The following is a 25,818-nucleotide window of genomic DNA, read 5'->3' as shown; positions in this document are numbered from 1 at the left end:
TGTTTTGTGCATATAATATAAGTACTCATTTCTTTTTTTGTCGAGTTGTAAGCTCCATGTATTGTTTTGTTTCAGCCTTGTAAAAGGGCAGATGTAATAACCTTAAACAGGTAATCGTTTATAAAGAAACAATATTGTATCACTTTTTTCTTTTTTTTGGGGGAAAAGTAGCATCTCAACATTTCTGTGAACTTCCCTACAATAATGCAAAATACTACATTCAGGTTAATACACGCTGTGAGGTTTATTGCATCTCTAGTAAACAATTACTGTAGAATATAAATAGCCTTTCATGTCTCATTTAGTAGATACATATTCAGTGAGGGATGAATCGGCCTCTCCCTCGGGGAAAACAAACCGCACAGAAATATGACTTATTCTCCTTGTTCATCGGAAAGTGTAGCTCTCGTCGTCATACTCCAGCTCATCCTCATTGTCGTCTCCCAGTTGTCCATATTTGAACTTCCTGTACACAGTGCCGTCCTGGCCCATGTACACTATGTCCTCGTCGTCATCGTCATCATCATCATTTCTCTTATTCCCCGAGCGCCGGTCACTAAAGTCCACCATTTGGGACTCCTGGAAGCGGCCGCCGGATGAGCCTGACTGTCCGCCGCCGAAAGAGGTGGAGGAGGCCGAGCTGTAGCCGTGTCTGTCGCCCCCGAAACCCCCTGAGCCGAGCTTCTCATAGCCACGAGGGGGGATGTCCCGGGTTGCACTTTTTGACCGGGAGTGCCTGATGAGGAAGACTATAGCCACCAGCACAACCACCAGCAGAATACAGGCAGTGACGAATACGGCCAGGTTCCCTCGCTCCTCATCCTCAACGTCGTTTTTGAAGGCCAAGTTTGTGCTGAGGACACACTCTCCTAAAACAACGAGCAACAGATGATATTATAAAGTTGAAGCAAAGCAGCAAAGGCTGGATAAAATGTTTACATGTGTATATTTTCAAATCCACTTGAATTATATGGCACATTTTATGAACAGAAGTTGACAAAAGTGCTGCACAAACACAAATAATAAAAATGCATTATAAATAAATGTATGATGTGTAGTAAATTAATTTTGCATTTTGTGTTGTAAGATGAAAATATTCTTGTTTTAACGCAGGAGGAGTATGAGCTTTTCAGCACACCTTGAGACTCAGTGCAGTTACAACAGGCCTGCAGCTGCCCTTTATTATCTGCCCCCTCGTCGTCGTTGTTATGGCTACAGCAAAGCAGACAGCGCCCCCCAGGTTCGAGCATCGCCTGAGGAGGACATAAGGTGCAGCTGGATGGACCCTGGCCCCAGCACTCCAGACACGAAGCATCGCAGTCTTCACAGGCCAGCTCTATTCCCTGAGAACACATGAGCTCGCATGAGGCTACTTTGTCAGACACTGAAAGAAAGATTAGAGGTGGGCAATATGTTGAAATTTTGATAATATTGTGAAGGTTGTTTTTAAGAAATGCTACGAAAATAAATTTGTGTTGTAAACTTTCTAACAACGCTATGAGGGGACATTTCTGCACTTTTGTGATTAATTTTATAATTTTATTATGTATTTGTATTTGTCTGATAAATAATTGTCAGTTAATACATTTTAAGAAAAAGTTTTCACACATTTTTGTTAGACTGACATAATATTGTCTGATTATATTTATCAGGAAACATTTTGGGATATTCATTTTTGTCAATATCACCAGCTCTATTTGTTTATTTATTTTTCATTTGCAAGTCCAAGTCCTCACTTTTTCTGGACTCATACAACTTTCACAGTAAAGTTACTGTTTTATACCACATGCCACTTATTATAGGACAATGTCATAAGATAAGATATAACGTTAATCCCAAAGGAAATTATTGTCTCAGAGAAGCCATAAATAAATCTTTAATATGTACTCAATGTGTCATGTGCTTAATTAGCACTATATCATAGTACTACTATATTACTATATTAATTAGCGATATATACAGTACTAATAGCTTTACCTCTATTACAGGATACTGGCCTCTGTAGCACATAGATTCACACATACCATCTGACAGTCTGTACCCAACATGGCATGACTGACATGAATGGGATTCTTTCCCTAACAAAGAAGAAACATACATCATTAATCATTACCAGACTGAAGTGTTTTTGATCATATATTTTTTTTCCAAACCTAAACAAGTTTTGCAGGTGGAATGACACGGCTCGCAGGTCCCGTGCCCAGCGTCATGATGGTAGTCTTCAGGGCACGCTGGAAGACATCGACCTGCTCTACGCAAATAAACCAGGCCCATAGTACAGCTCAGGCAGCTGTCGTCTTCAGCTCCAAGACATTCACTGCAACTGGGGTGGCACTTCTCACACATCCGGGAGGCTGCGTTTCCATAGTGCCTGCCACATGGACAATGACATGAACAAAGTCTTCTCTTAACAAGATGGACGGACAAAACAGTTGGACATTGAGAGGGTTGAATTACCCGTGCTGGCAGGTCTCCACACACTCTTTGGCTTCTCGGAAAAGACTGAATTTGCAGGATAGACACTCGTGGCTGTGTTTTCCGATGCAGGACTCACAGGAGGGATGACAGGGTTCGCATCTTAGTCCCATCTCATCCTGGTAGTAGCCAGTTGGGCATCTATCAAAACAGGTACCATCTGCAGAGACAGATATCCAGGTATGCAGCCACAGAAACAGTAAGTACAGTGCTTTTGCGGTTAAATGACAATCACTTTGACTTACTGAGCAGGAGATGTCCCTGGTTGCAGGTCAGGCAGTGATTTGTACCAGGACCAGAGCATCTGTGGCAGTATTTGTGACAGGGATGGCATTCCCCGCTTTGGTCCATATACTGGTGAACTGTGCATTGGGAGTGGGTCACTGGTGCACAGTGACCATGGCCTTCCAGCCTGTAGCCATCTCTGCAGCTCGTACAAGAGTCACTGTATGGTCCGGAGCAAGTGAGGCAAGATGCATCACACTCTGTTAAAACAAGTCAAAAGTGATGACAAGTACATTAGTCGGAGTATAACGTACATCATGTGGTGAAAAGTACAATATCTGTTACTTCATGGGGTTTAAATTAGTTAAGTTCGTGCTTTACTGAAACATAGTGCTGACCCTTTTCTCCATATTTTACTCGTAACATATGCTTGCGTTGTATAAATGTTGCAAGCAAACTTAAACATATCCTTTGTCAGCTGCTTCTTGATAACATTGCAGAGCAGTGGTTTCTCCAGGGAACAATCTGCGCATCAGTTTGTGAGGTTTGACAGCTGTCAAATAAAATGTAATTTTTGGTGCAGTTTAAGATAGAAGGCTGTTGGTTTGAGAAGGACCTTGTATTGAACATGAAATGCATTTTTGATTTGCTGAACTGAAGGTGAGGATTTTGGAAATGCATGAAAAATGTCCAATGATGCTGACAAAATAAAACATAAATAGTTTCTGTCACACCGTTACAGTCTCCTGAGATGTCATCCAAATAGGTGTGTGAGGTACAGGTTGTTAGGCAAGCCCCATTGTGCAGAGTGGCCTCAGGGTCCACGCAGCTATCACAGTCATTGTTGTTTGGTCCATCACACAATGCACAATCGGGGTGGCAATGTGAACACTCCCTTTGCTCCGTGTCCGCAAAGAACCTCTCGGGACAGTCTAACACACACTGGCCCTCGTGCAAAAAATGATATTCTTCACATTCTGTGCAAAGAAAACATGTTAATGCTAAGTTACAAAATAATCACAATGAAACCAGAATACAATATTAAACCAATGCAGTGTCCAAGTGGGTTGCACTCTGGGCAAGCAGGTGGGCAGCGGTGACACTCCCCATCTCGGACTGTGTGGCCTGCAGGACAGTCCTCCACACATTGGTGCTTGTGCAGAAGAAGAGGGGCATCACAGCTTAGACAGTGAGTGCTGTTTCTCAAACAGGAAGCACAGCCTTCCACACAACTCCGACATACTAAGCCAGCAGGATAACCCCTGTGAGAAGGAATTTAAAACACAAATGAAATATAACAGTCAAATAACAGGCAATTGGGTGTTTTGTTGATGTTTGACCTGACACATTGTTCGACACATTGGCCATTCTGCAGGTATAATGGAGAGTTGCGGGAGCTGTAGCAGCGTGTGCAGCGCTGTGTGTCTATACATGTCGAACAGCCAAAGGAACACTCGTCACAAACATTGTTTAGTCGATTTGCAAAGTGGGCCCTTGGGCACTTCATCACACACGTCTGCTGAGGGCTGAGAAAACGGTCTGATACAAGAATAGATTATAAGGGTATGAGCATATAATCTAGAGGTCCAATTGTTACCATAATCAACAAAACATTGTACATTGACCACAATGTTGCACTCATATAATACCTTTTGCACATTTTGTACATTGATTTTCCTCATCTCCGGAGCAGGCTTCACAGGAAGGGTGGCAGTCCTCACATTCCCCATCATCTGAACATAAGGCAATCATCTACCATTATCTTTAATCTACAAATCAGCTCATTCAATCAAACATCATCAGCTCATTCAATCAAACATCATCATAGTGTCATCATACAATTTACGTATTGAGAAAGTTCTACAGTTAAGTCGAGAATATAATATTAATAACATAACATTTAATAATCTAAAATGACCCTCAATCAATCTGTAAAAGTTTTCAAATCCCTGCCTCATTATGGACAAAAAGTGGGATTAGCAGAAGACATAAATATAGTTCTTACCGCTGCGATACGTCTTCACGGGGCAGACTTCATGTTCAAACACGCACAGGCCGTTTTCCAGTGTCTTTCCGTCCTCGCAGGATTCACAGTCATAGTCCTCTGGCCCACTGCAGGTCACGCAATCCGAGTTGCACTCCTCACAGTCATTTGTGTCCTCGTCACCATAGAAACCATCAGGGCACACTTCAACACATCTACCCTCTGAAAACAGGAACAAATAGAATAGAGCTGCAGTGTCCATGTTACATTGCTTGTGAATCAATAAATAAATAAGTTATTATAAGCAATAGAAGTTACATACTAATTTACCTGGAGTTACTTTCTGACACACAATGTTTACTCTTACTCAAGTCATGTTTTTATTGCAGTAGCAGAACTTTTGTCTACAAGTGACAAATGCTTTAATTTGATTATACTAAATCATTTTAACATTAATTATGATTCCTGCACTGCTCCCTCGGATCATGTTTGTGTCTTTCCTTTGAAAATACCATATTTTGTGAATTATTTAATGATTTGTCCATTAAATTAAATTAATTTAAAATGATAAATTTGATGTTTGACTGTTACTCTGAAAATAACCCCCCAAAAGTTTACTCTTACTTGAGTCATTTTCTGGACCACTACTTTGTACTTCTATTAGAGTAATGTTATTTTGAAGTAACTTTACTCTTATTTGAGTACAATTTTTGGATACTCTACCCACCTCTGACAGAAGTATATTTACTACTAAACGGACAGTGTACAATTCTAATGTAGAAATGTCCTTCTCCATTGTATTTTGTATGCATGTCCATCCTTGGGAGTAGGATCGCTCCTTCACTGTGGTTCTTCCTGAGGTTTCTACTTCCCCCCTCAGGGTATTTTGTAGTATTTTCTCACTGAAAGAGGGTCTAAGGGAGGATATGCTCAAGGACAGTTATTCATTTGCTAAATTCCTGTGAACATTGTTTAATCAGCTTCTGCTTGTTTCATTGTTTGATTTTCTAACCCTTCTGTTGGTTAAATCAACAATTCTGGACTGCCCACCAAGGCAATGGCTGTTGGAATTTTGGTGCATTGCAAAAATAAAATAAACTGAATTGAAATTAATTGTGTATTGTGAAAGTTTAAATGAAGATATGTTTGTTTTCTTAAGTTCGTGAGCAGGACCACACCCCTTTCACGCCCCTTCCTGCGGCTACACTATTTAACCATCCAAGTCATACACACCCGTGTTCACTGTGCTCTTTTAGTCTAATTATTCTAATTTATTTCCTAGATGGGGGTATCGAGGCCCGGGAGCCTACAGCCCTCATTGCCAGAAGCCCCAATACAGAATCCATTTCTGTAATTTGTGTTGTTCATGTTTCTCTTATGCCAATAAACACTGCATCGTAGCTGGGGTTGTGGTCCTTGCTAGTGAATCAAGCAACATATAGTCTTCTAACCTGATGCAGCTTCCTTACCTGATAGGAACAGGTCAGATTCACACCAGTAGCACTCGTGTTCGTCACAGCTCACACATTTCTCATCACATGAGATACAAGTCATGTCCTCCTCCACGCTGTATGTCTTTGCTGGGCAGTGTCTGAAGCAACCATCCTGAAAACTGATAAATAGATGCTGGAACATTAAAATCCTGCTTTTCTTTTGCAGACACATTCAAAACCCACAATAAAGTAAAATAAAGTAAGAGTTCTGAAGTGATCACACAGAGGGCACACAACCTTACTTGTAAAAACCCTCAATGCAGGACTGGCAATGCTTAGGGTTATCTGTTAAATGCAGACACAAACAAGCTCTTCATCAGACTGGAACTACAATAGTAAATCATGCAGCAAGGCAGCGAGGATGATTCTAAGCTCAAATAACTTTCTGAAGGTTAGAGCGCGGTGACTTACATAAGACACACTTTTTGCAGCCTTCCTCGCAGGCCATGCAGTCGTCGTAATCTGGATCCTCCACCTCCCCTGAGAAAACAAGCATGAAAAAGACAGCGCACAAAGGTGTGAGAAGGGGCAGTCGGGGCAGGTGGATGACAATGTTTTTAAGGTCACTCTGATGCCCCTGTCACAAGGCACATAATAGCGAAGAAATAACCCGAATAAGACCTTGGTTACCTTCTCCACACTCTCGTTTGTTGCACAGTCCATCAGAAATATAGTAGGAGGAGTTGCACTTGAGGCAATGGGTGGGGCCAGAGCACAGCTGGCAGTGGTCAGAACAAGGCTCACAGCTCTTCTCTTTGGTGTGGTAAAAAGACTCTGGGCAGACATCCACACACTGGCCCATAAACAAGTACCGAGCCATGCCAAACTTGTCTACAGCAAATAGAACATGAAATTGAAATGAAGTACGGTCTTCTCTGAGTCAACACTAAATCCATACCAACACATGACGACAAATGATTTTCTCCTCACCCGTGTCACAGCTGGTGCAGTTGGTGGGCCCTGAGTCTGAACAGGTGATACAGGTGTGATCACACAGGTAACACAGTCCGCCTGACTGGTATTTGCCTTTAGCACAGTCCAGCACACAGTGACCGTCATCCAGAGATCTGTCACCAAAAACAACATACTATCTTAGCAACTACAGCACAGAATTAATAGAAACATTAAAAAAAAATCAAATGATTTTAAAACAAAAATAAAAATGTATTGGATTACACTTTGTTTGACTCAGACTGAGTCTAACTCACCGTGAAGAGGCACAGCTGATGCAGTTACTACTCTGTGGCCCTGTGCACTTCAGACATGTTGGATCACATATATGGCATTTCCCATCAGTGTCTGGATACTCTCCTAGTAAACATACAATTACAAATGATAAGGGTTAGAGATAACATGAAACAAACCAAGCATTATATTGCATTTATTTGTTTTGTCTATTTATTTTGACCAGCAATAATTCTTGTAGTGCAACTAAATATCTAAAAGAATCACATTTTTATCTCCTCTCAGAGTTGGCTGTATATCTTTACTCAGTGAAGCAGTATGTAATAAAAGGAGCCGGCTGACTGACCCTCTTCACACTCTGTGTTAAGCACACACACTCCATCCTGATGACTGTGGCCACTGGAACATCTGCTGCAGTTCTCCGGCCCCGGTCCCACACAGGCCGAGCAGCTGGCGTCACACCTGAGGAGCAGAGCATACAAACCCAAAAAGACCAGAAGTCCATAAAGGGATTAAAACTCCTCCCATCCACCCAACAAACTCTAGCGTCAAAACAAGCATGAACACAGGCAATGGAGCCAAGGGCTGCAATCAGCAGATAAACAAACCACCCACACCTGAACACACACCAGTGCTCACCTCCTACATATCCTCTGCCCATAAGCCATCTCTGGGCTTGGCTCTGTGGCATAGAAGCCAACACTGCAGGAGTGCACACACCTCCACTCCTCCATTAGATATCCTTTTGCACAATGTTTGCAAGATTCAACTCCTGGGCCTGTAGTCATATGACACGTCATTTCAAAGTCCTTTCACAAGTTCAAACACCTCATAAACACCAATCATGTGTTTGGTGCCTAATATTCATTACACAGCTGGACTTGACACCTACCTGCACAAGTAGCACATGCTTTGTGACAGGGTTTGCATTTGCCTTCCTGTTTGTCATGGTAAAATCCTGCTGCGCAGCTCCATAAGCACTGATTTCCCTGCAGACTGAAAGAAAAAAAGGAGAGAAACGTGACAACAAATCATTCAATAATGACTCGAGTCATCGAGTTTTCCTGTGCACAGAATAGGCCGTAATTTGTATTTTTTCCTTCTTCACAGATCAAGCCTTAAGAAAGTAAATCCCTTGCTACAATTATTTGTACTTGTGCTGCTCAAAGGTTGTAATAATGAATAATACAATATAGCGAGTACGGTAATTAAATATATCTAATGTATCAGGTTATTGGTTTTACCTTGTGTTTTGTTTGCATTCTGTGCAAATTCTTAAGGTTGTACACTTCAAACAGTTTTCACTGCACTTCCTGCACATATTTGCATCTGTGAGGAAATGAGAAAACACATCAGTCTGATTAATCACTCTCACTCACACGTCCTTCAACTGCTGATTTATGAGCTAACAGTCCATTGACATCACACATTCACTGTCGCTTTTATGATCTATAGTTCAGGCGAAAATAGTGCTTCTCTTTTAAAGTTTTTCACTTTTATCCAATTGTTTTGCAAGGAGAAAACCTCCCGAAAACACCCCAAAATCCAAGGAGAAACCTGCAACACTCTCATGAGTCTTTGGCAGATTTACTTTGATAAGAGTGTACTGTATTTTAGTGAATAGTCTATAGTCCTAACAAAGAGTCATTGCAGTTGAGTTCATAATACACATACATGCAGATAGTAACTGAACAAACAGAAAATACGACCATGATCCAGATAATAGCCTTCTCCACAGATGGTGGTGCAAGTGTTGGTGCCCTCAGTTAAGTGGTGCCCGGGTTGGCAAGATGTGCACTGGTCACTTCGACTTCCAGTACAGTTTTCACAAGTCGCATAGCATCTCTTGCAACGACGCCGGTCACCCCAAAATCCTTTTGAGCACTCTGATACACACAACCTGGAGAAGCACAATAATGTCTGACATCAATGATAATGTATCCATTTCTTTAAGCAAACTAGTGACTAACTACTAACTATTTGGTAAAGATCGCATTAGAACTCAGACTCACCTTGTTCCATTTTTGAATTTGAGAAAAAGGTGTAAGCATGCGACACACTGCTGTGGGCCGGGCCCTTCACAGCCATCACTAGTGCATTCTGCGTCACAGGGTCCTGTCAGAGCAGACACATTAACTGCTATTCTTACAATTGCTACGGCTATAAACCAAGATTTAGGGAACTGCCATTCAAAAGCACAAAAAGCTTGAACATAACTCACCAGTATATTCTTCCAAAAGCTCATTATCAAAGGGCTCCACTGAACGTACATTCTTTCGAGGCACATATGGGTTCTCTGCTGTGCCATAAATCACCAGGGACCACTTTGTCAAGGCCCCTAGAAGTACCACATAGCCCATAACAGAACAATTAGTTTCAAACTTCTACTGACTTATTACTGTAAGTTCAGGAAAAGGGATGAAGCAAACCTCGTTCAGCAGTGTTGATTGACGAAATATCATTTATTTTCAGTGTCCATTTTCCATTTGGAGGCTCTCCCCAGCAGTGAGTTGTCATAAATTCCCAATTCTGAAAACCCTCACTGGAGTTGTCTAGAGGCCTGAATATGCAAATTATAATACTAAAATAAGTATTAAGCTTTCTATGTTTTGCATGTAGTCATATTTTGAGTGTAGCATAGTCAACACCATTTAAGACACTCTCTGCCAAACACTAAACTATCAAGAACATTTCAAAGCTGACAATGTAGAGAAGAGACGACGAGCCAACCACTGGAGCATTTTTGTAATATCATTATGTGTTATTACAAACTTGAACAAATAAAAACACACTGTGGAAAAATAATGATTAGGAGATCACTGTTAGATACCTGTGTGCCAAAAGCTCTGAAATGGTGCCAGATGGAGAAATCAGTCTGATGGAGAGGTTTCCACGACGGCGGTGAGTGATGGTAACACGGAGAATGACATGCTCTGTATAAGTCACATGCTTCAAAGAGTTGCCAGCGCAACCTGTCGCCTCAAACACAGATGTCATCACAGAGCCGGGGTAAATGGTCCTGTCAACAGAGAAGGAAAGCTTAAATGAGAATGGAAAAAAAGTGAGAACATAACACAGAAGTGCCAAGACAGAAATAGATGAAGTGAGATAAAAAGAGGAGGCATCGGGGAAGCCCAAAGCAGGGATCATTTATGATTGTGTGTTACCTGATTTGCTGCACAGAAGCCTCCTCTGCACACATATGCTGTGAAGGGACTTGTTTCCACCGTTCAGCTTCTTTCACCATGCTCTCCGCATCCATCAGCCCAAAGCCATATAAATGGTTAACTGTGGTATTGAGGTGAAATTGTAAATATTAGGATTACTAAATAGCAGCAAAAATTAAATTATATAAACTAAATTGCTTGTTGGAGGACCTCTGTATCCTGCGCCGTTAATTCTCCAGTCTGGTGCTTCAAGATGCTCAGTCTTTGATGTACGAACAATAATATGCTGGACATCTCTCCAGGTTAGCAAAGGACTGACAAAAGCAAACAATAGATATTTATTGCTGCCATTGTGTCCTCATTGAATATACTGTTTTGTGGGATGTGTAGGTACTTGGCCTCTAAAGTGAGAGCGATGACACCTGCTGCTGCAGAAGCAGCGAGAGCTGAGGATGGACGTGCCTCAACACAGGTCTGATGATCCCCAACAGTCATCTATGAAGTCAAGTTGAGGCTTTGTTTTATAAAGAATGCTGAAGAAAGAGTACAATTGGTAGAGATGTATGTTTTGTGTTTTCAATTCTCACCAAGGTTTGGCCATCGCCTCCAGAGTAAGCTGTCGTCAAAGTAGAAGGACAACGCTCCTGGAAACCAGGCCTGGCTCTGCTCCACATGGCAGCGCTTATAGCCACAGTATAGATGCTGCTACTGTAGCCATCACAGGAACAGTGGTCACCTGACTGTCCTCCATTCCCAGAGGCCCAAAGAAAAATTGAGCCCCTGCCCCGTCGACCCTAAAAAGATGAATAGTACAGGTTAGTATGTCTAGTGTCCAGATGACTACAACGGATTATTTATCTACAATATAGACACAAATTCAGTAAAAGTAACGACGAGCAACTATAATCTTGTGTCCAAAATCTATATAAGAGACAACTCACAATGAAAATGACAGCACAATTAAAGGTGCACAATTAAAGGTGCACAATGGAACTTTTCTGGTCAGGTTCTGCCATCAAATTGTTTCTTTGGAGATGTCCAGCATTATGCAATTACATTTATCTAGTTGGGTCAACTTTCCACAGATCTGACCTCACCTACTTGTCTCTATGGAGATAGATATGTTTAATGTCATATTGTGGAACCTTTGAAGCAAAGCAATTAGGGCTGCAACAGGTGAGCAACTAGTCAGCAATTATTTCCTTGATTAGTCGCCTACTTTTTAAACACATTATCAATTAAATTAAAGGTTGAAATATGGTGACTGAAGGTTTCCAGTAAAATAGTATTTACAAATGAAGTGTTTTATATACTTTTTCTTACATTTTAACAGTTGACTAGTCACGATTAATTGTTACAGTATCAAAAGCCACTAGAAAGCTACGTAGTGCAGCTTTAAGGTTAGCACATTTACAAATCTGAATAAGAGGAAACCGGTGCTTTTCTGCCACAGGAAGACAAGCCACAAATATTTCTCTCACTCTTTTGACGCCATGTTGCAGTGCCAGTTTGGTCAAAGGCCCAGGTCCTTCCACAGTAATGCCATCATCTTCAGGTCCCCAGGTGCACAAGTAAATATCTATGTAGTGTGGTTTGAAGCTTAATGATTGGGCCTCTACAATATCTGTCACATCGTCACTTAATATGTTGATACCTGCAAGAAAAGAAGCATTTATGTGACAAGTCAAGACCTTCAGACATCCTTTATCACACCCTTTTTGCTACTTCCACGTACCACCTATTCTTGCATGAAAAGACACTCCGACTGTGCAGTGAGAGTTGTTTGCGGCAGCAATGATTCCGGCACACTGAGTCCCATGGCTTTAGCGAAAGAAGAAGAACATGAGGTTAGATGCATATGTATGAGCGAAAGATGGGCTATTTCTGTTACATCAAGACACTGAGAAGACAGAATAGAGAATAGAGTATTTGCATATATGCATGTAATTACTGAATGGAAAGGAAAACATGTATTAATTATGGATGAATAGGTAAATAAAACCACATAATAGGTAGATAAACTTTCAAACCTACTAGTTAGTGATGTGATTTGTTTGTTTGTGTCTGTTTACATCGTAGCTGGCGAGGGGATCCTAAACAATAGGAACAAGTAACATTATATAATGAGATGTCATCAAAAGGGATTTTCACCCAGTCCGACTGACAATAAAGCAGATTGGACCTTTAATGATTATTCCAATACCCTTAAATATTACTCCCTTTCTTGGGAGGAAAGTCCTGTCCCAGGGCACTTACATAATTTGGCTTCAGATCCAAATGCGTTCCCTCTACGCCATCATCTAGAACAGACACTACAACGCCCTTCCCAGTGTAGCCTCTATTCCACGCTCCTGCAATGTTCATATGAGTGCGACAGCCTGTGGCCCTGTCACTGCAATGCTGTGAAGCAAAAACCAAGACACCCGTGTTGGATAAGAATAGGCTCTATTTTAGGTTTTGTCGGTTTGACTTCGTTCATATTTGATTTTTTAAAAGGAAAAATCAGACTTACAATGAACCACAGCCTGCTCCACATTGAGTTGTTGAAGTGCAGAGGCATCGTCTGCTTTGACGGCAGATGGAAAGACGAGAAGTGTTTTGTGGAGTAGATTTGCCTGACCCCGGAGGCCCTCTTTACCCTTTTCTGAACAAACTGCTGCTGGAGCCATTTCACCTGAGAGAGAGAGGTTTATGTCATGTGTGGAAGCAGAAGCCAAAGAAGGACAGCTAGTCACATAATGAATAGATTGGTGCACCCCCACTTCACATGGCTGTTGTCTTTGGCAAGACTTAGTTCACCTCCAGTGTTTGTGGCACTGATGATATGTGCACTAGAGTGTGGTGTGTTCAGGTGGGAAGAGGCCTCTTCCCACTTCTCTGTCTGCCCCAGGGCAAATTTGACTTTGCTTAAGGAGCCACCACAGTATGACTGCAATTGATAAATAAATATATAAATAACGTTTTTAAGTACTACTAGTAAAAGTTCCCTTTTCACATCATTTCCATGCAGTGTACACCACCCATGTCTCCAAACAAGTCTGAGAGACACTGAACTCACTCTGTCTGGTATGACGTTTCACCAAAGTGTCTACCGTATACATTTGAACATGTCAAGGGTAAGACGTAGGTGTAAAATGCTAGCGTGTCATTAAATGGGAACACAGGGACATCAAGTCGATTAATAATGCAGCCAAGTCTTCCCGTCCTCTTTATGCCGAGTTACTTTACCTTGGTTTCCTTGGAGACAGAAACAGTGAGTCCATCATTGGACATTGTGGATCGTTTTGCCGTCTCATTGTGCCAGAAACTGTAATAACTCACCAGGTCTCCAACCTGATGACAAAGACAACAACTGAGTTAAAATTATGTTTTTGCAGTAACACTGCTGGCCATTCTCTGTGACTGTCCAAAAGACCTACTGAATTATGAATGTGTCCCTGCTATCTTTCACAGAGGGCCACCTTATACCTGTGGTGGTTTTTAGACTGGGCAACCTGATCCCAACACAAACCACTCAGGACGCTTATACACCTGTCCAATGTGGTGACGTAATGTGGACCTCTTTAAAGTTAAATAAAGCAATGGCATTGGCTTAATCTCAAAGAAAATGTAACTGTATAAAATCAAACAGCATTTGATTATTTATGGAGCCCCAAGAAATCTAGAGAAATGTCCAAATGTTATCTTATGCTGACAGAGAGTAATTAAATAAATAAAGCTTTAGGCCAATGATGTAGGCCTAGCCTCTATATTAACACTATATATAATTATTAGGCCGGATATTAAACATGTTGTTATTACATTTATTAAATAAAAACATTTGTTTTCTTATCTTGTTTTTTGTAGCATAAACCTTTCTCGCCATCAGTGAGATCAACGATGTCTATTATCTTACAATATAATTCACAATGCCTAAATATATGCATTGATAGTCTTTCTCAGTCATTAAACTTGACAAAAACACATGATGTAAGTAGAATAGCCTCATCCTACATGTTAACGTGTTAACATGTTAACACGTCAACATGTCACCTGAACCTACCTGACCCATATTTGAGAATCCATATTTCTCTGCGATCTCATTGACAGTCTTCTGGTCCCCGGTGATTTTTATGGCCCATTCATTTGTATAGACTGTTGCGTGACAACAGTGAAAAAATGTAGCCATTAACATAATTAAGAGCATCATATCTTCAGACCGGAACCCTTCTTCAGACACTGCGTAGACATGCGCTCCTCGTTTTCCTCAGTGGTAACTCTTCATTTGTGTCAGCTTCTATTGAAGTTCCCCAAAGTTTCAAAGTCCCTCACAAACTGATGGCAGGAGGAGCGGTGCCGCCAGGTCTCGACTGTCCTGTCTGTGGGAAACAATGGCTATCAAATGACCACCTCAATATGGCAGCCAGAGATCAGTCTTTGAGCAAGTCTTGGTGCGCTCATATTTAACCCAACTGTCCAGTCACAGGAGAGGCACGAAAACAACTGCTGCGTTCAGGAGGAACAGCCTTTATCAAGGGCAGTTTGGTTTTATGGGCGGCTGGTGGGGTGACTGGGTGGGAGGGTTTGCAGGAATGTTTTAGGGCACTGTAAAGCAATTTATGTTAGTTTGTGTGTGAAAAGTACTTTATATATATTTTTAAATGGCTCAGTTTCAACAAGGTACACCTGCATTTTCTTCTGCACCTGTCCATGCTGAAGCTTAGCACCTCTCATCTGAGTCTGACTAAATGAGAAATAAGCCAAATGGTTAGCCTGAAGCGGTTTGAGGATTTCAAGACACGTAAAGCTTTTCTTAAATAAATCTGGTCTTATTTACTAACCTTGTCTTAAGAAATGTAGATGAACTGGTGATGGAAATACAGGCGATTTGGCTGGACAAAATTAAAGTATATGACTCTTCTTGTGTTGTTCTTAGTATTTATGACGTAGTTTGGTAGGATAGCACCAGTGGTAAATATTGATCGTAGTTTTACATTCGTTAAGTTGCAGTTTATAAGACATTTTGAAAGATAGGAGTTTAAAATAAAAGGAAGTTGAGCTGACAAGAAGAAATCTCTGTGATGTCATCAATCACGAAAAAAACACATAGAGACAATTTACACTCAACTGACATACTTTTCTGACAGTTTAAACATTCAATCAACAAAATAAATTGTTAAATTGTATTATTGTTTGTCAAATCATAACCATTGTGCAAAAGTATATTGATTTTGGCTCTATATGGTTGCTAGGTTGTGGAATTACCCTACCTATCTCATATTTGCTGCTCATGTTCACCCAGGAAGTACAATTATAAACTTTACAAAAATGATCAAATTGGGGACAAATAGGCAAAACGTTCAGTAAAATCTGAAATATAATTTGTATTCTAACCTCTCATATAGACTTTAATGATGTTCAACCAATTTAAATTGTGAGATAATGCTTTTCAGCATTCAACAGCTGGTTATCTAGTTGGTGCCCTCAAAACAACTGGAGTGCATTTTGGGGAAAGCCCTGGCTCATACACAGGGATAGAATCCATCCAACTTCAGAGGGTGCATCCCTATTAGTTCAGAATTTGACCAATAGCCTTAGTCGTCTAAAGTGACCACCCAGGGATGAGACCCGGGCAGAGCAGCAGTGTAAGACGCTCCTCTGTCACTGAACTCTCGCTGAAGTGTTCAGATTCAAGGCAGATAGAGACTGTGTGTGTCCCTCGTGCAAATAATGCCAAAAAGTCAAATCTCAGAAAAACAAAACTATTTCAGGCGTCAGACCAAATAACTTAAGAAAAATAACACTCACAAATGACACAAATCTTAAAGAAGTTCTGATTCTGATTCTGTTTCTTAAAGAAATAATAGTGCCAATATTCAGTGACATGTCATGTGATCCTGCTGAGAACAGCTTTAGTCCCAGGGTAAGTGACCAATTTGTTGAATTGACCATGTTTTCCCTGAAGTCTGCACTTCATGTTGCAGCTCCGTTAAAACAGAAGGTCATTAGGCCAAAGCGCGCCTCCTATGGTAAAACGAAGTACTGCGTTCACATAAACAAAGAGTCAGAAAATTAGAAAGACCATTTTGACGCTCCCACACGCAAGAATACTTAAAAGCATGGAAAAGCTGCCTGTCCTATAAGCAGGCTCTAGGTAAGGCCCAAACCAGATACTAATCAAATCTAATAGAAGTCAACAAAAGTAACACTGGATTTCGTTTCAGCACTGTAGCTATCAAACTGTCACAGCGCAGTAGAGCCCACAATCGCAGCTTCTTTCAACTCTAATGATTTCCTTCAATTTTTTAACAATAAAATAAAACAATCAGAGATAAATTAGATTTAATTACTTCCACTATTAGCCCTGAACAAGCCCAAGCTGTAAAACTAGTGTCCCGTGTAAATCCATCAGTAACTTTAGAAAGGATGACTGCTGTTGATCAAGCAGAGATAACTTAGCCATTATGTCCTCTAAAAGCTCAACTTGTATCCGAGATCCGATTCCAAGCAGAGTCCTCAAAGAAATTCTCCCCCTAATTATAGACTCTTTCTTAATAAATACTTCACTAGAAAGTGGCTATGTTCCACAGTCCTTCAAACATGCAGTCATTAAACCACTTTTAATAAAGCCTAACCTAGATCCCGACCTATTGGTAAACTACAGACCTATTTCAAATCTTTCCTTTGTCTCTAAAATCCTTGAAAAAGTTGTAGTTAAACAGCTTTGTTGCCATCTGCGGGAAAATAACTTATTTTACATTTTCCAGTCAGGGTTCAGAGCCCACCACAGCACTGGAACTGCACCAGTTAAAGTCACAAATGATTTGTTATTAGCTGCTGATGGACTGGTCTCAATCCTGGTTCTGTTGGACCTCAGCACAGTGTTTGACACCATCGACCACAACATTCTACTGCAGAGGTTAGATGTGATGTAGGTGTCGGCGGAACAGCCCTCAGCTGGTTTAAATCCTATTTATCAGTTAGGTACCAGTTTGTTTATTTAAACAGAGCTCCTCACCTTCTAAATTCTAAATTAGCCTACGGTTTGCCACAGGGTTCAGTACTCGGTCCAATTCTGTTTACTCTTTATATGCTGCCGTTAGGTAACGTTATCAGAAAGCATGGCATTAACTTCCACTGCTATGCAGATGACACTCAGCTGTATTTATCAATGAAACCTGATCAGAGCGTAGACAGACTTAGTGCTTGTGTGAAGAAGATAAAAGTCTGGATGACACTTAACTATCTGCTTTTCATTGTGAGTCATTGTGCTCGGCTCTAAACATCTACGAGACGCTTTATCTGAGCAGATAGTCACACTTGACAATGTCAGTGTAGCCTCCAGTTCTACTGTAAGAAACCTTTGAGTCTTATTTGACCAGGAGCTCTCATTTAAAGCTCATATAAATCAAGGCTGTAAAATTGCCTATTTCCATTTGTGCAACATAGCCAAAACCAGAAGAATCCTGCCTGGAAACGATGCTGAAAAACGTATCCATGCATTTGTTATGTCCTAATTAGACCGCTGTATCTCCCTGCTCGCAGCGTGTCCTAAAAGCTCTATGAAAAGCTTTCGACTGGTTCAAAATGCAGCAGCAAGATTACTAACAGGAACTAAAAGAAGAGAGCACATTACGCCGGTGCTGAAGTCTCTTCACTGGCTCCCTGTCGAGTTTAGAATAAAATTTTAAAATCCTACTCCTGACTTACCAAGCCCTAAATGACATGGCCCCATCCTACCTCTAATATGCTATAGAACCATATCATCCAAACAGAGCTCTCAAAGTGCTGGCCTTCTGGTGGTCCCAAGAGTCTCTAAAAGCACAGTAGGAGGCAGAGCGTTTAGCTACCAAGCTCCTGTCCATGTTAAAGAGGCTGACACAGTCTCTTCATTTAAGTCCAGGCTTAAAACATTCCTCTTTGAAATCACTTATGGTCAGGCCAGTTAGGAACTGAAATAAACACATACAGTTTCCCAGCTAGGGGCAACTATGCTGCGGGAAGTATGGCAGCTTGAGCACTATCTTCTGATTCTGACTACTTATTCTATCAATTTATATTATTATAAATATATTATTATTAATATTTTAATTTCAGTGTTCAATCTGTTCATTGCCTTTTCTTCTTCTTCTCCCACTCCCCGCCACTCCTGGGGGAGGAGGACAGGCACATCGATGAGCTGTGGATCCAGATGCTCCTCGCGTCCCTGGAGAAACTCTCTACTCCATGGACAGTTCTTCATCTGCCTGGAAGAACTGATTCTCCTCCTCAGCGGGTCCAGCTCCACTGTCTATCTCGCGTCCGTCTGAGGGAGTCGGATCTCTCCTTCACTGTGCAACTCCACATTAATTTCACCATTTCTTTTTCCCAAGGAGGTTTGATAGTTTTTCCTGGCAGAGAAGGAGGGTCTAAGGACAGGGGACCCTGGCACATTGCCCCTCGTCCCTATGGACATTGTTTAATCTGTTTTTCACTGTCGCCCTCCAAAGCAACTGCTGTTGTGATTTTGGGCATTACAAAAATAAATTGAATTGAATTGAATAATGGGCTTTGTCACGTGTCCCTATAGTTGGTACTGAATTAAAACAACTTGGCTTGGCTGAACTTAATAAAATTACTTATGCATGGTTTTTCTTTTAACCCCATTTCCCCCCTTTTCTCTTAATTCATTGCCTTTTGTCAACCATCCGCATGACGAAAGAGAAAAGTGAACTATCAAGCAACTTGGCATGTAACACTTAAATGAAAAACTATATTATTTTTGTTTCAATGAAATCAACTGTTCTGAGAAGAATCAGGTTAGTTTGTACACCAAACCCAAAAGTAAAAAAATCTGCCAAAAATGTACAACATTTCAATAGGTCTTTTCACCTGGACTTAAAAAAAAAAAGTATTATATTTGGGGTGCACGGTGGCAAAGGCGGACCAGACCAACATCACATGATCTCTCTGGGTGGAGTCTGCATGTTCTCCCCGTGTTACCGTGGGTTCTCTCCGGGTTCTCCGGCTCCTCCCACCGTCCAAAGACATGCATGTGTCAGGTAAAATTGGTGACTCTAAATTGGCCCTAGTGAATGAATGTGAGAGTGAACTGTCTGTAATGTCTATGTCTCTGTGTTGGCACTGCAACAAGTTGGCCACTGTCCAGGGTGTACCCAGCCTAAGGCCCGAAGTCACTGGGATAGGCTCCAGTCACCCGCGACCCCAAAAGGGAACAAGCGGTAGAAAATGGATGGATGGGTTCAACAGCAGCTTCACTTTTCACTTTTTCACTTTCCACACTTTTTTTTTTTTTTTTTTTTTTTTAATCACAGCTATCTACTTATTCATGTTTACATTTTTGCTCTAAATTGCAGAGGGTTGCTGCTGTAATAAATTCTTGTTTTCTTCTTCATTGACTCATAAACTTTAAAACATAACATAAAACAATAGGATAGCACCTCTTGGCTGTGCAGTCTTTGACTTTGAAGTTATATAACATGTCTTCTGAGAGGCGGACTTTGATGTTCACAAAGCTAGTCCTCTCACTCACACCATCACCTGAGAATAATTGTTAAAATGTCTTCTTGAGTGTGCTCTCTAGCCCCAGGCACAGCAGCCATCTTCTTTTATTTCCTCTTCTCTGCCTCTCGCAATTTTGTAAACTCTCACAGCAGTGTCAGCTTCAGACACATCACATGTCTGGGTGATAACGTTCACAAGAGTCCCAAGTAACAGAAAGCCTGTTGTTGATGTTTGCAAAATACTTAAACTAATAATTGTGCTATTTTTAGACTGATTGTTGTGTGATGATGAAGAACATGCTAAAGATTCTCTCAACAAGCAGCACAGTTATAGTTACAACTAAAATGTATGTTAGAATTTTGTTCAGAAGTGCACATTTTTCACAGGGAAATACTGTGTTAGAGAAGATGTGGCTGTCCAGAAGCTCATCACGATCATGTGTTTTGGGACTGCCCTGTTATTCATAAATCCTGGAGTGAGTTAATGAAGTACTGCAGACTGTCTACAACACAGACATTTCATTTAACTTTAAAACAATGTTTCCCAGATGTAAAACTCCAACAACAGAAAGATAGATTGATACTGTATCTGTGGAATGTGTTGTTGGCTTGGGAAAAAAAAAACACTAACAAGTAAATTGATGACAGGCACAGAGCAGTGCCTGTCAAGTGTTATACAGGAAAACACATAATTAGTACGAACAGTTTCAGGATTGTTGATATTTTGGAATGCTTATGTTTCCTTTTTCTGTTACTCTGCAGACTGTGGTTTCCTATACTTCTTCACACTGTCGTCGCTGGTTGCAAGTGTCACAGCTACAAATAGCCCCTGTCACTGGAACATGCTGTGACATTTTCTGAAATGACTCCATCTGTCTTTGTGCACAAGGGTTCTTCTTGTCAAACTTGTCGAATCCTAAAAACATGTTTTAGGATTGTCTGCAAAAAAAACTCATCATCCCCCATTACTGAGCACAAAGGGGAAATAATATAGACCTAACCCATTATAATGATATGCAACAATTACATTTTTGACTGGGTCCTTTTTCCTTTGCTGTTATCACAGTTTGGGACTGACAGAAAGAGCTCTTTTATTCAGAAATATTGGATCGGCACTTCCACACATGTATGATTTATTTCTGATTTTTACATACTATATCTGTTGTATGAAGACAAGACCAGCGGGCTGAACTCTTTTAAGTTTTATTTAAAGTAAGCAGCACCAGATCACTTCCCTGCTCGGGCGGAGAAGGCAGATTTGTGTAATATTTGTGTCATTCACTTCACAACTGCTCCTGACAGCATCGGCCTGGGAAAATTAACTCATATTTTATTAAACCAATTGTGTAGCCGACAGAGCTAAAGCCTGACAGGTCGCTAGCAAAGAGTACATTTGAATTCATTATTTAATGTTCCCAATGTCACGCTCAATATACACACTGTTGTTTCGTAGATGAAGACGTTTACTTGAGTAAATAGAATTATCTTGCCGTTCTTTCGTATGTCTACAATCAAGGGACGCATCTGTTTGTTCAATCACTAATGATATTTGTAGGGACCTGCAGATGACCTCTGAATGTTGCCATGGTGACAGGAATGCGGGAGTAAGGTGGTACTGGAGATTTATGACGTCTGCAGAAAGAGAAACTTCTTGCTTTGAATGTTGGGAAAAACTTTGTCCATCAAATGACTGCTTTGGGATTAAATTGAACTCCAAAGCCATTTTCTCTCCCGAGACAAAAGCTAAAACGCCAAAAAGACTATGCGGTTTTAGTAAACAATCATCTGATTTCAGACTTTGTCCACAAGATACATTTGCTGTACATAGTGTTATTGTGTTCTGCATTCAGCTGTTTTATAACTCGTCTTGACAATATTACCTTTGTAACTCTGTGGCCTAATGTTACTGCTAAACAATGGCTGCATCTTTCCGGATCGTTTTCTCTGATCAACTCTGACTCAGCATGCGTGCTGATTGGTCGAACACTGGTGCAAAACTAACCCCCCCCAGGGGTCTGTGAGAGAGAGAAATAGAAGACAAACTCAGTTCTATCAGATCTTCAAGAAAAGAATGACCTCAACCCGGGAGATGAGAAAAGGGCTTATCTCTGGCCTAGCAAAGCTAAGCTAACCCACGGTACAAAGAACATTCTAGAGACACGCCCGTGGAAGCTACATTTTCTCTCCTGTAAGTAAGAATTCTGTGCCCGTTTTTTTTAGACGTGATTAAAACTGCGTCATGCAAACTCAAGTCTACAACCAAACTTGGATCCAGGACAGTCTCTTCAGACCAGCTTCACCGGTGAATCATTGCAACGGCCCTTTTTATCTGAAGAACCCCTCAGAGCCAAGGAGAACGCAGATCACTGAACCTGATCCAGTGCTTCTTCAGCCTGACACTGTCCTGTCCTTGCCCTGCCCAGCGTGTGGAGCGAGATGCAGTCTCTCCCAGCGTGACCCCTGAGTGAACCCTGAAGGCGACATGGACACACTCAGGCCCATCTCCTCAGGATCACAGCTCCTGCTTCTGGTCCTATGAATGCATTTCACAGCCTGGCTGATAATATCATTTTAAGAATTTACTCTAACACACAACTAGATAGATCTAGAACAATCATGTGTAGCTTCTCCATCTGGCATTAACTCATTTGCATCTTCCAATTAATATTTATCGGTTTAATTATTTGATCAATAAATCTTAATAAACCACATTTGGTAAAGTGTTCATTAAATTCCAGAAAAGGGGTCAATGTCATGTTCCCACAAACTTTCAGATTAACGAGCAAAAATGTATTATCTTTGCTTATTGTCTTGCTGTGTAAGTTACTGAGATAAGACACATTTAGAATACAAGTTGCGCACTTTTTTATTAGAGGATTGGGACTGGCACAAAGAGAGCACTGACTCATTGTTCCTCCGTTTCGTTATTGAGGCCTGGTTGGGTTCCTCTCAGCATTGACGCTGTTGTTTCTCATGCCCATTATGCATGCTTGTTGATGCCCGCAGACAGTTTTTTTCCCCTTCATTTTTACAGCAGCTCCTCAGTGATGTTGCTCTGAATTGCGTGTGCTAACTTTGACCCTTCATGTTTCTTTGAAGAGATCCTTCTTCAAAAACCAGCTGTGTTCACTGTTTCTCCACAGGCATCACGTCTTTCAGAACTCATTAACGACTGCTGCTCATTTAACATGAGAGACCGACGCCGCGGCAGCAGCGCTTTCCATGCTTTTTGCACCTTTATATGTGCCTGGCAGTGGAGTTGTTATTGTATTATGTAAAAAAATATTATGATTTTGTATAATGTATAATTCAAGAACAGGAAAATCAAAAACCTGCAATAAAAGATGAAAAAAAACTAGATAATATGCAATGGCTGAAGCCATTGCGAGTGTCTGCGTTCTTGCGTAAAAGTACAACATGTGTGTAAGAGTACTACATGTGTGTAAGTAGTACTGGTGGTACTACTTAAGATAAAAAGTCAGATTTAATTGACAACAAATTACATTAAAGCTGCGCTAGTGGCGATGATGACTCTCGCCTTCCCGCACAACCGCCTTCCCATCCGACCATGCTTTCTGCTGCGTTTTGCGGCATACCAAACGAAGCTCAGTAATTCACTGTTGATGATTGCGTAGTTTGCGATTCAAATAGTAGTTTGTCCTGACAAATTGCTAGATTGTGCTGAATGCAGACCTGAGCAGGGAGAAAGAGAGAGAGCCTCGGTGACCCGGGACTTTTCATTGATGTTCAGGGGTCAAACATACCCGAGTTGTGGCAGAAAGAATAAAGTCTAAAGAATAAAGTCAAAATAATTAAGTCTAAAGAATAAAGTCGAAAGAATAATAATTCTAATGCCCCATTCATTTCAATGTGGAAAAAGTACTAATACTTTTAAAAACTCAAAAGTAATAGCACACGTACTACTGTGAAAGCGATCGTAATGAGGTATAACATGTTGAAATCGGTTAAAGCGTTAAGGAGTTGAAACGCGCCAAATGGAAAACACTCAAAAACACTAGAACATATAGTGTCTGCGTAATCATTACGCAGACACTCAATAAAAATAGACTTCAACGTAACATAGACTGTCCAGGTCGAGCAAAACTATTGTGTACAATAAGTGACTATGCCTTGCACAGTGCTGGACAGAATAAATTGCACATAAAGTGACGTAAGTGTATTATAATGATATGAGTGGTTCTGACTATGTGCCGTGTGTCATGTGGACAAAATGGAATTGCTGGTAAAGTGACTTCTATGACCCTTTTACCTTATGAAAAAAATGCCCATTTCTTCTTAAACAGCCTTTACACAAATGAGCCGTAAAGTTATGAAAATGTTTCACCAGTTTGTGCAACTGCGTGGAGATTTGTTAAGGCATTGAAAAGCCACAAAAGTTGAATCTAATCATCTATATTTCTGACTATTCTGTTTTATTGCTTGTTAGAATGATCCATGTAGTGGCATTAAACTAAGTTCATCTTTGATGGAAACCACAAGTAACACCATCAGGTCATATTATAGTATAGAAAGTAAGATATTTTTGAGCAATAAATTGGAATTGGCCTATTAAGCATATTTACTCAGACAAATACCTGACTAACATGATCTTTTCTGCTTAATTATTTTGGGCTCCTTTGATTTTGTTTTGTTTGCTTTCGTAATATTTACACACCATAAAAGACTACGTGGACGATATGCAAAAAATTTAATATTATATTATGTTAAAAGCCAGATCACAAAAATCTGCTTCTTCTGAACGCTCACACTTCATTGTAACTTGTTCAATCCTCATGTCACTCACTCAGAGCATTGGGGGAGTGGATGGGAAAAAGTGTTGCTATTTGAGAATAGATCTGCATTTAAGGGAAAATTAGTAAATCACAATGTGCCCAACACATCACCACAAGAATAAGATCATGATTAAATTCTTATAATCATATCGCCCAGCCCTACCCTCAGAATCCAGGAACATCACTGGAGATGTGACCAGAAGCATCAGTAAATGTAGCTTCTCAGTGTGAAACCCCCAAACATACAGACTGAACATACAGCAGCTCACGATGACACACGGGTCCACACACAGTCTGGATTCTTACGGATTCAATCTCCGTCTCGGCTGGTTCTTTTGTTTCCTTCACCAGGCTGTGCTCGTATCCTCCTTGTATTGTAAACCTATGCTGGACTCTGGATTTTAGACTGTGCAGATTAATAACCCTGAGCTGGTGTGTGAAGGAGAGAGGGAGCAACTGCGGGGGAGATAATGTCTTGTGTTGGTCGCAGAACAATGAGTTAGCTGTGAGATTGTGTCTGTGTGAAAAGGGGTAATTGTGTCGACTGGATTGAGCTGAAGGTGGTTTTTAAAGACAACGCTGGTTTTAAATCAATGGCAGCAGCGCAAAGGTTATGTGCGCCGGTGTAAAAGATAGAAGACACAACATGCCCATAGTAAAATGTCGTAATAATTGGAGGGAAATGGTTGGTTATTTTTTTCCACAACACAACCCCAAAAAAAAAATAACTTTACTAAACAAAAATAGGTATCCCCATTGTTATGTTTTAATATGAAGCAGAGTGTGTCTTTAATTCATCAGGAGGTTTAGATAAGTCTCTCTTTATGCCGTTTGTGTCTATGGGACTCACATTTTTTTTTTTTTTTTTTTTTTTTATAGGAGATCTTCTACTGAAAGTGTTTTTCAGACTTCCTATAAGTGATCTGTTCTTCTGTATCTACCTCTGGATCTACCTGCGTTGCACCAATGAAATTTCCCCATGTGGGACAATAAAGGAATATCTTATCTTATCTT

General features: G+C 40.7%; 1 protein-coding gene across 1 annotated transcript; it reads right to left on the bottom strand.

The window, feature by feature from the left end:
* Positions 1-159: 159 nt before the first annotated feature.
* On the bottom strand, positions 160-14,871 carry pcsk5a (proprotein convertase subtilisin/kexin type 5a). Its single transcript, XM_072454716.1, has 37 exons — positions 14,572-14,871; positions 13,758-13,862; positions 13,042-13,203; positions 12,786-12,929; positions 12,564-12,622; positions 12,265-12,350; positions 12,011-12,183; positions 11,117-11,323; positions 10,924-11,024; positions 10,740-10,843; positions 10,530-10,650; positions 10,193-10,381; positions 9,792-9,922; positions 9,584-9,700; positions 9,375-9,477; positions 9,072-9,262; positions 8,607-8,691; positions 8,255-8,358; positions 8,002-8,140; positions 7,709-7,824; positions 7,386-7,488; positions 7,108-7,244; positions 6,808-7,008; positions 6,589-6,657; positions 6,420-6,462; positions 6,154-6,296; positions 4,706-4,906; positions 4,350-4,433; positions 4,041-4,239; positions 3,748-3,962; positions 3,435-3,677; positions 2,721-2,960; positions 2,458-2,635; positions 2,154-2,371; positions 1,978-2,078; positions 1,139-1,343; positions 160-869 (listed from the first exon to the last, which is right to left on the bottom strand). The coding sequence occupies exons 1-37, from the start codon at positions 14,716-14,718 to the stop codon at positions 388-390; spliced, it is 5,646 nt and encodes a 1,881-aa protein (XP_072310817.1). The 5' UTR covers positions 14,719-14,871; the 3' UTR covers positions 160-387.
* Positions 14,872-25,818: the final 10,947 nt, after the last annotated feature.

The sequence above is a fragment of the Eucyclogobius newberryi genome, unplaced genomic scaffold (assembly GCF_026437365.1).
Source record: "Eucyclogobius newberryi isolate DKJ021-1_F unplaced genomic scaffold, fEucNew1.0.hap1 SCAF_2, whole genome shotgun sequence".
Classification (NCBI taxonomy): domain Eukaryota; kingdom Metazoa; phylum Chordata; class Actinopteri; order Gobiiformes; family Gobiidae; genus Eucyclogobius; species Eucyclogobius newberryi.
Note: the sequence above shows the minus strand (reverse complement) of the source record. Positions and strands in the feature narration are given on the sequence as shown.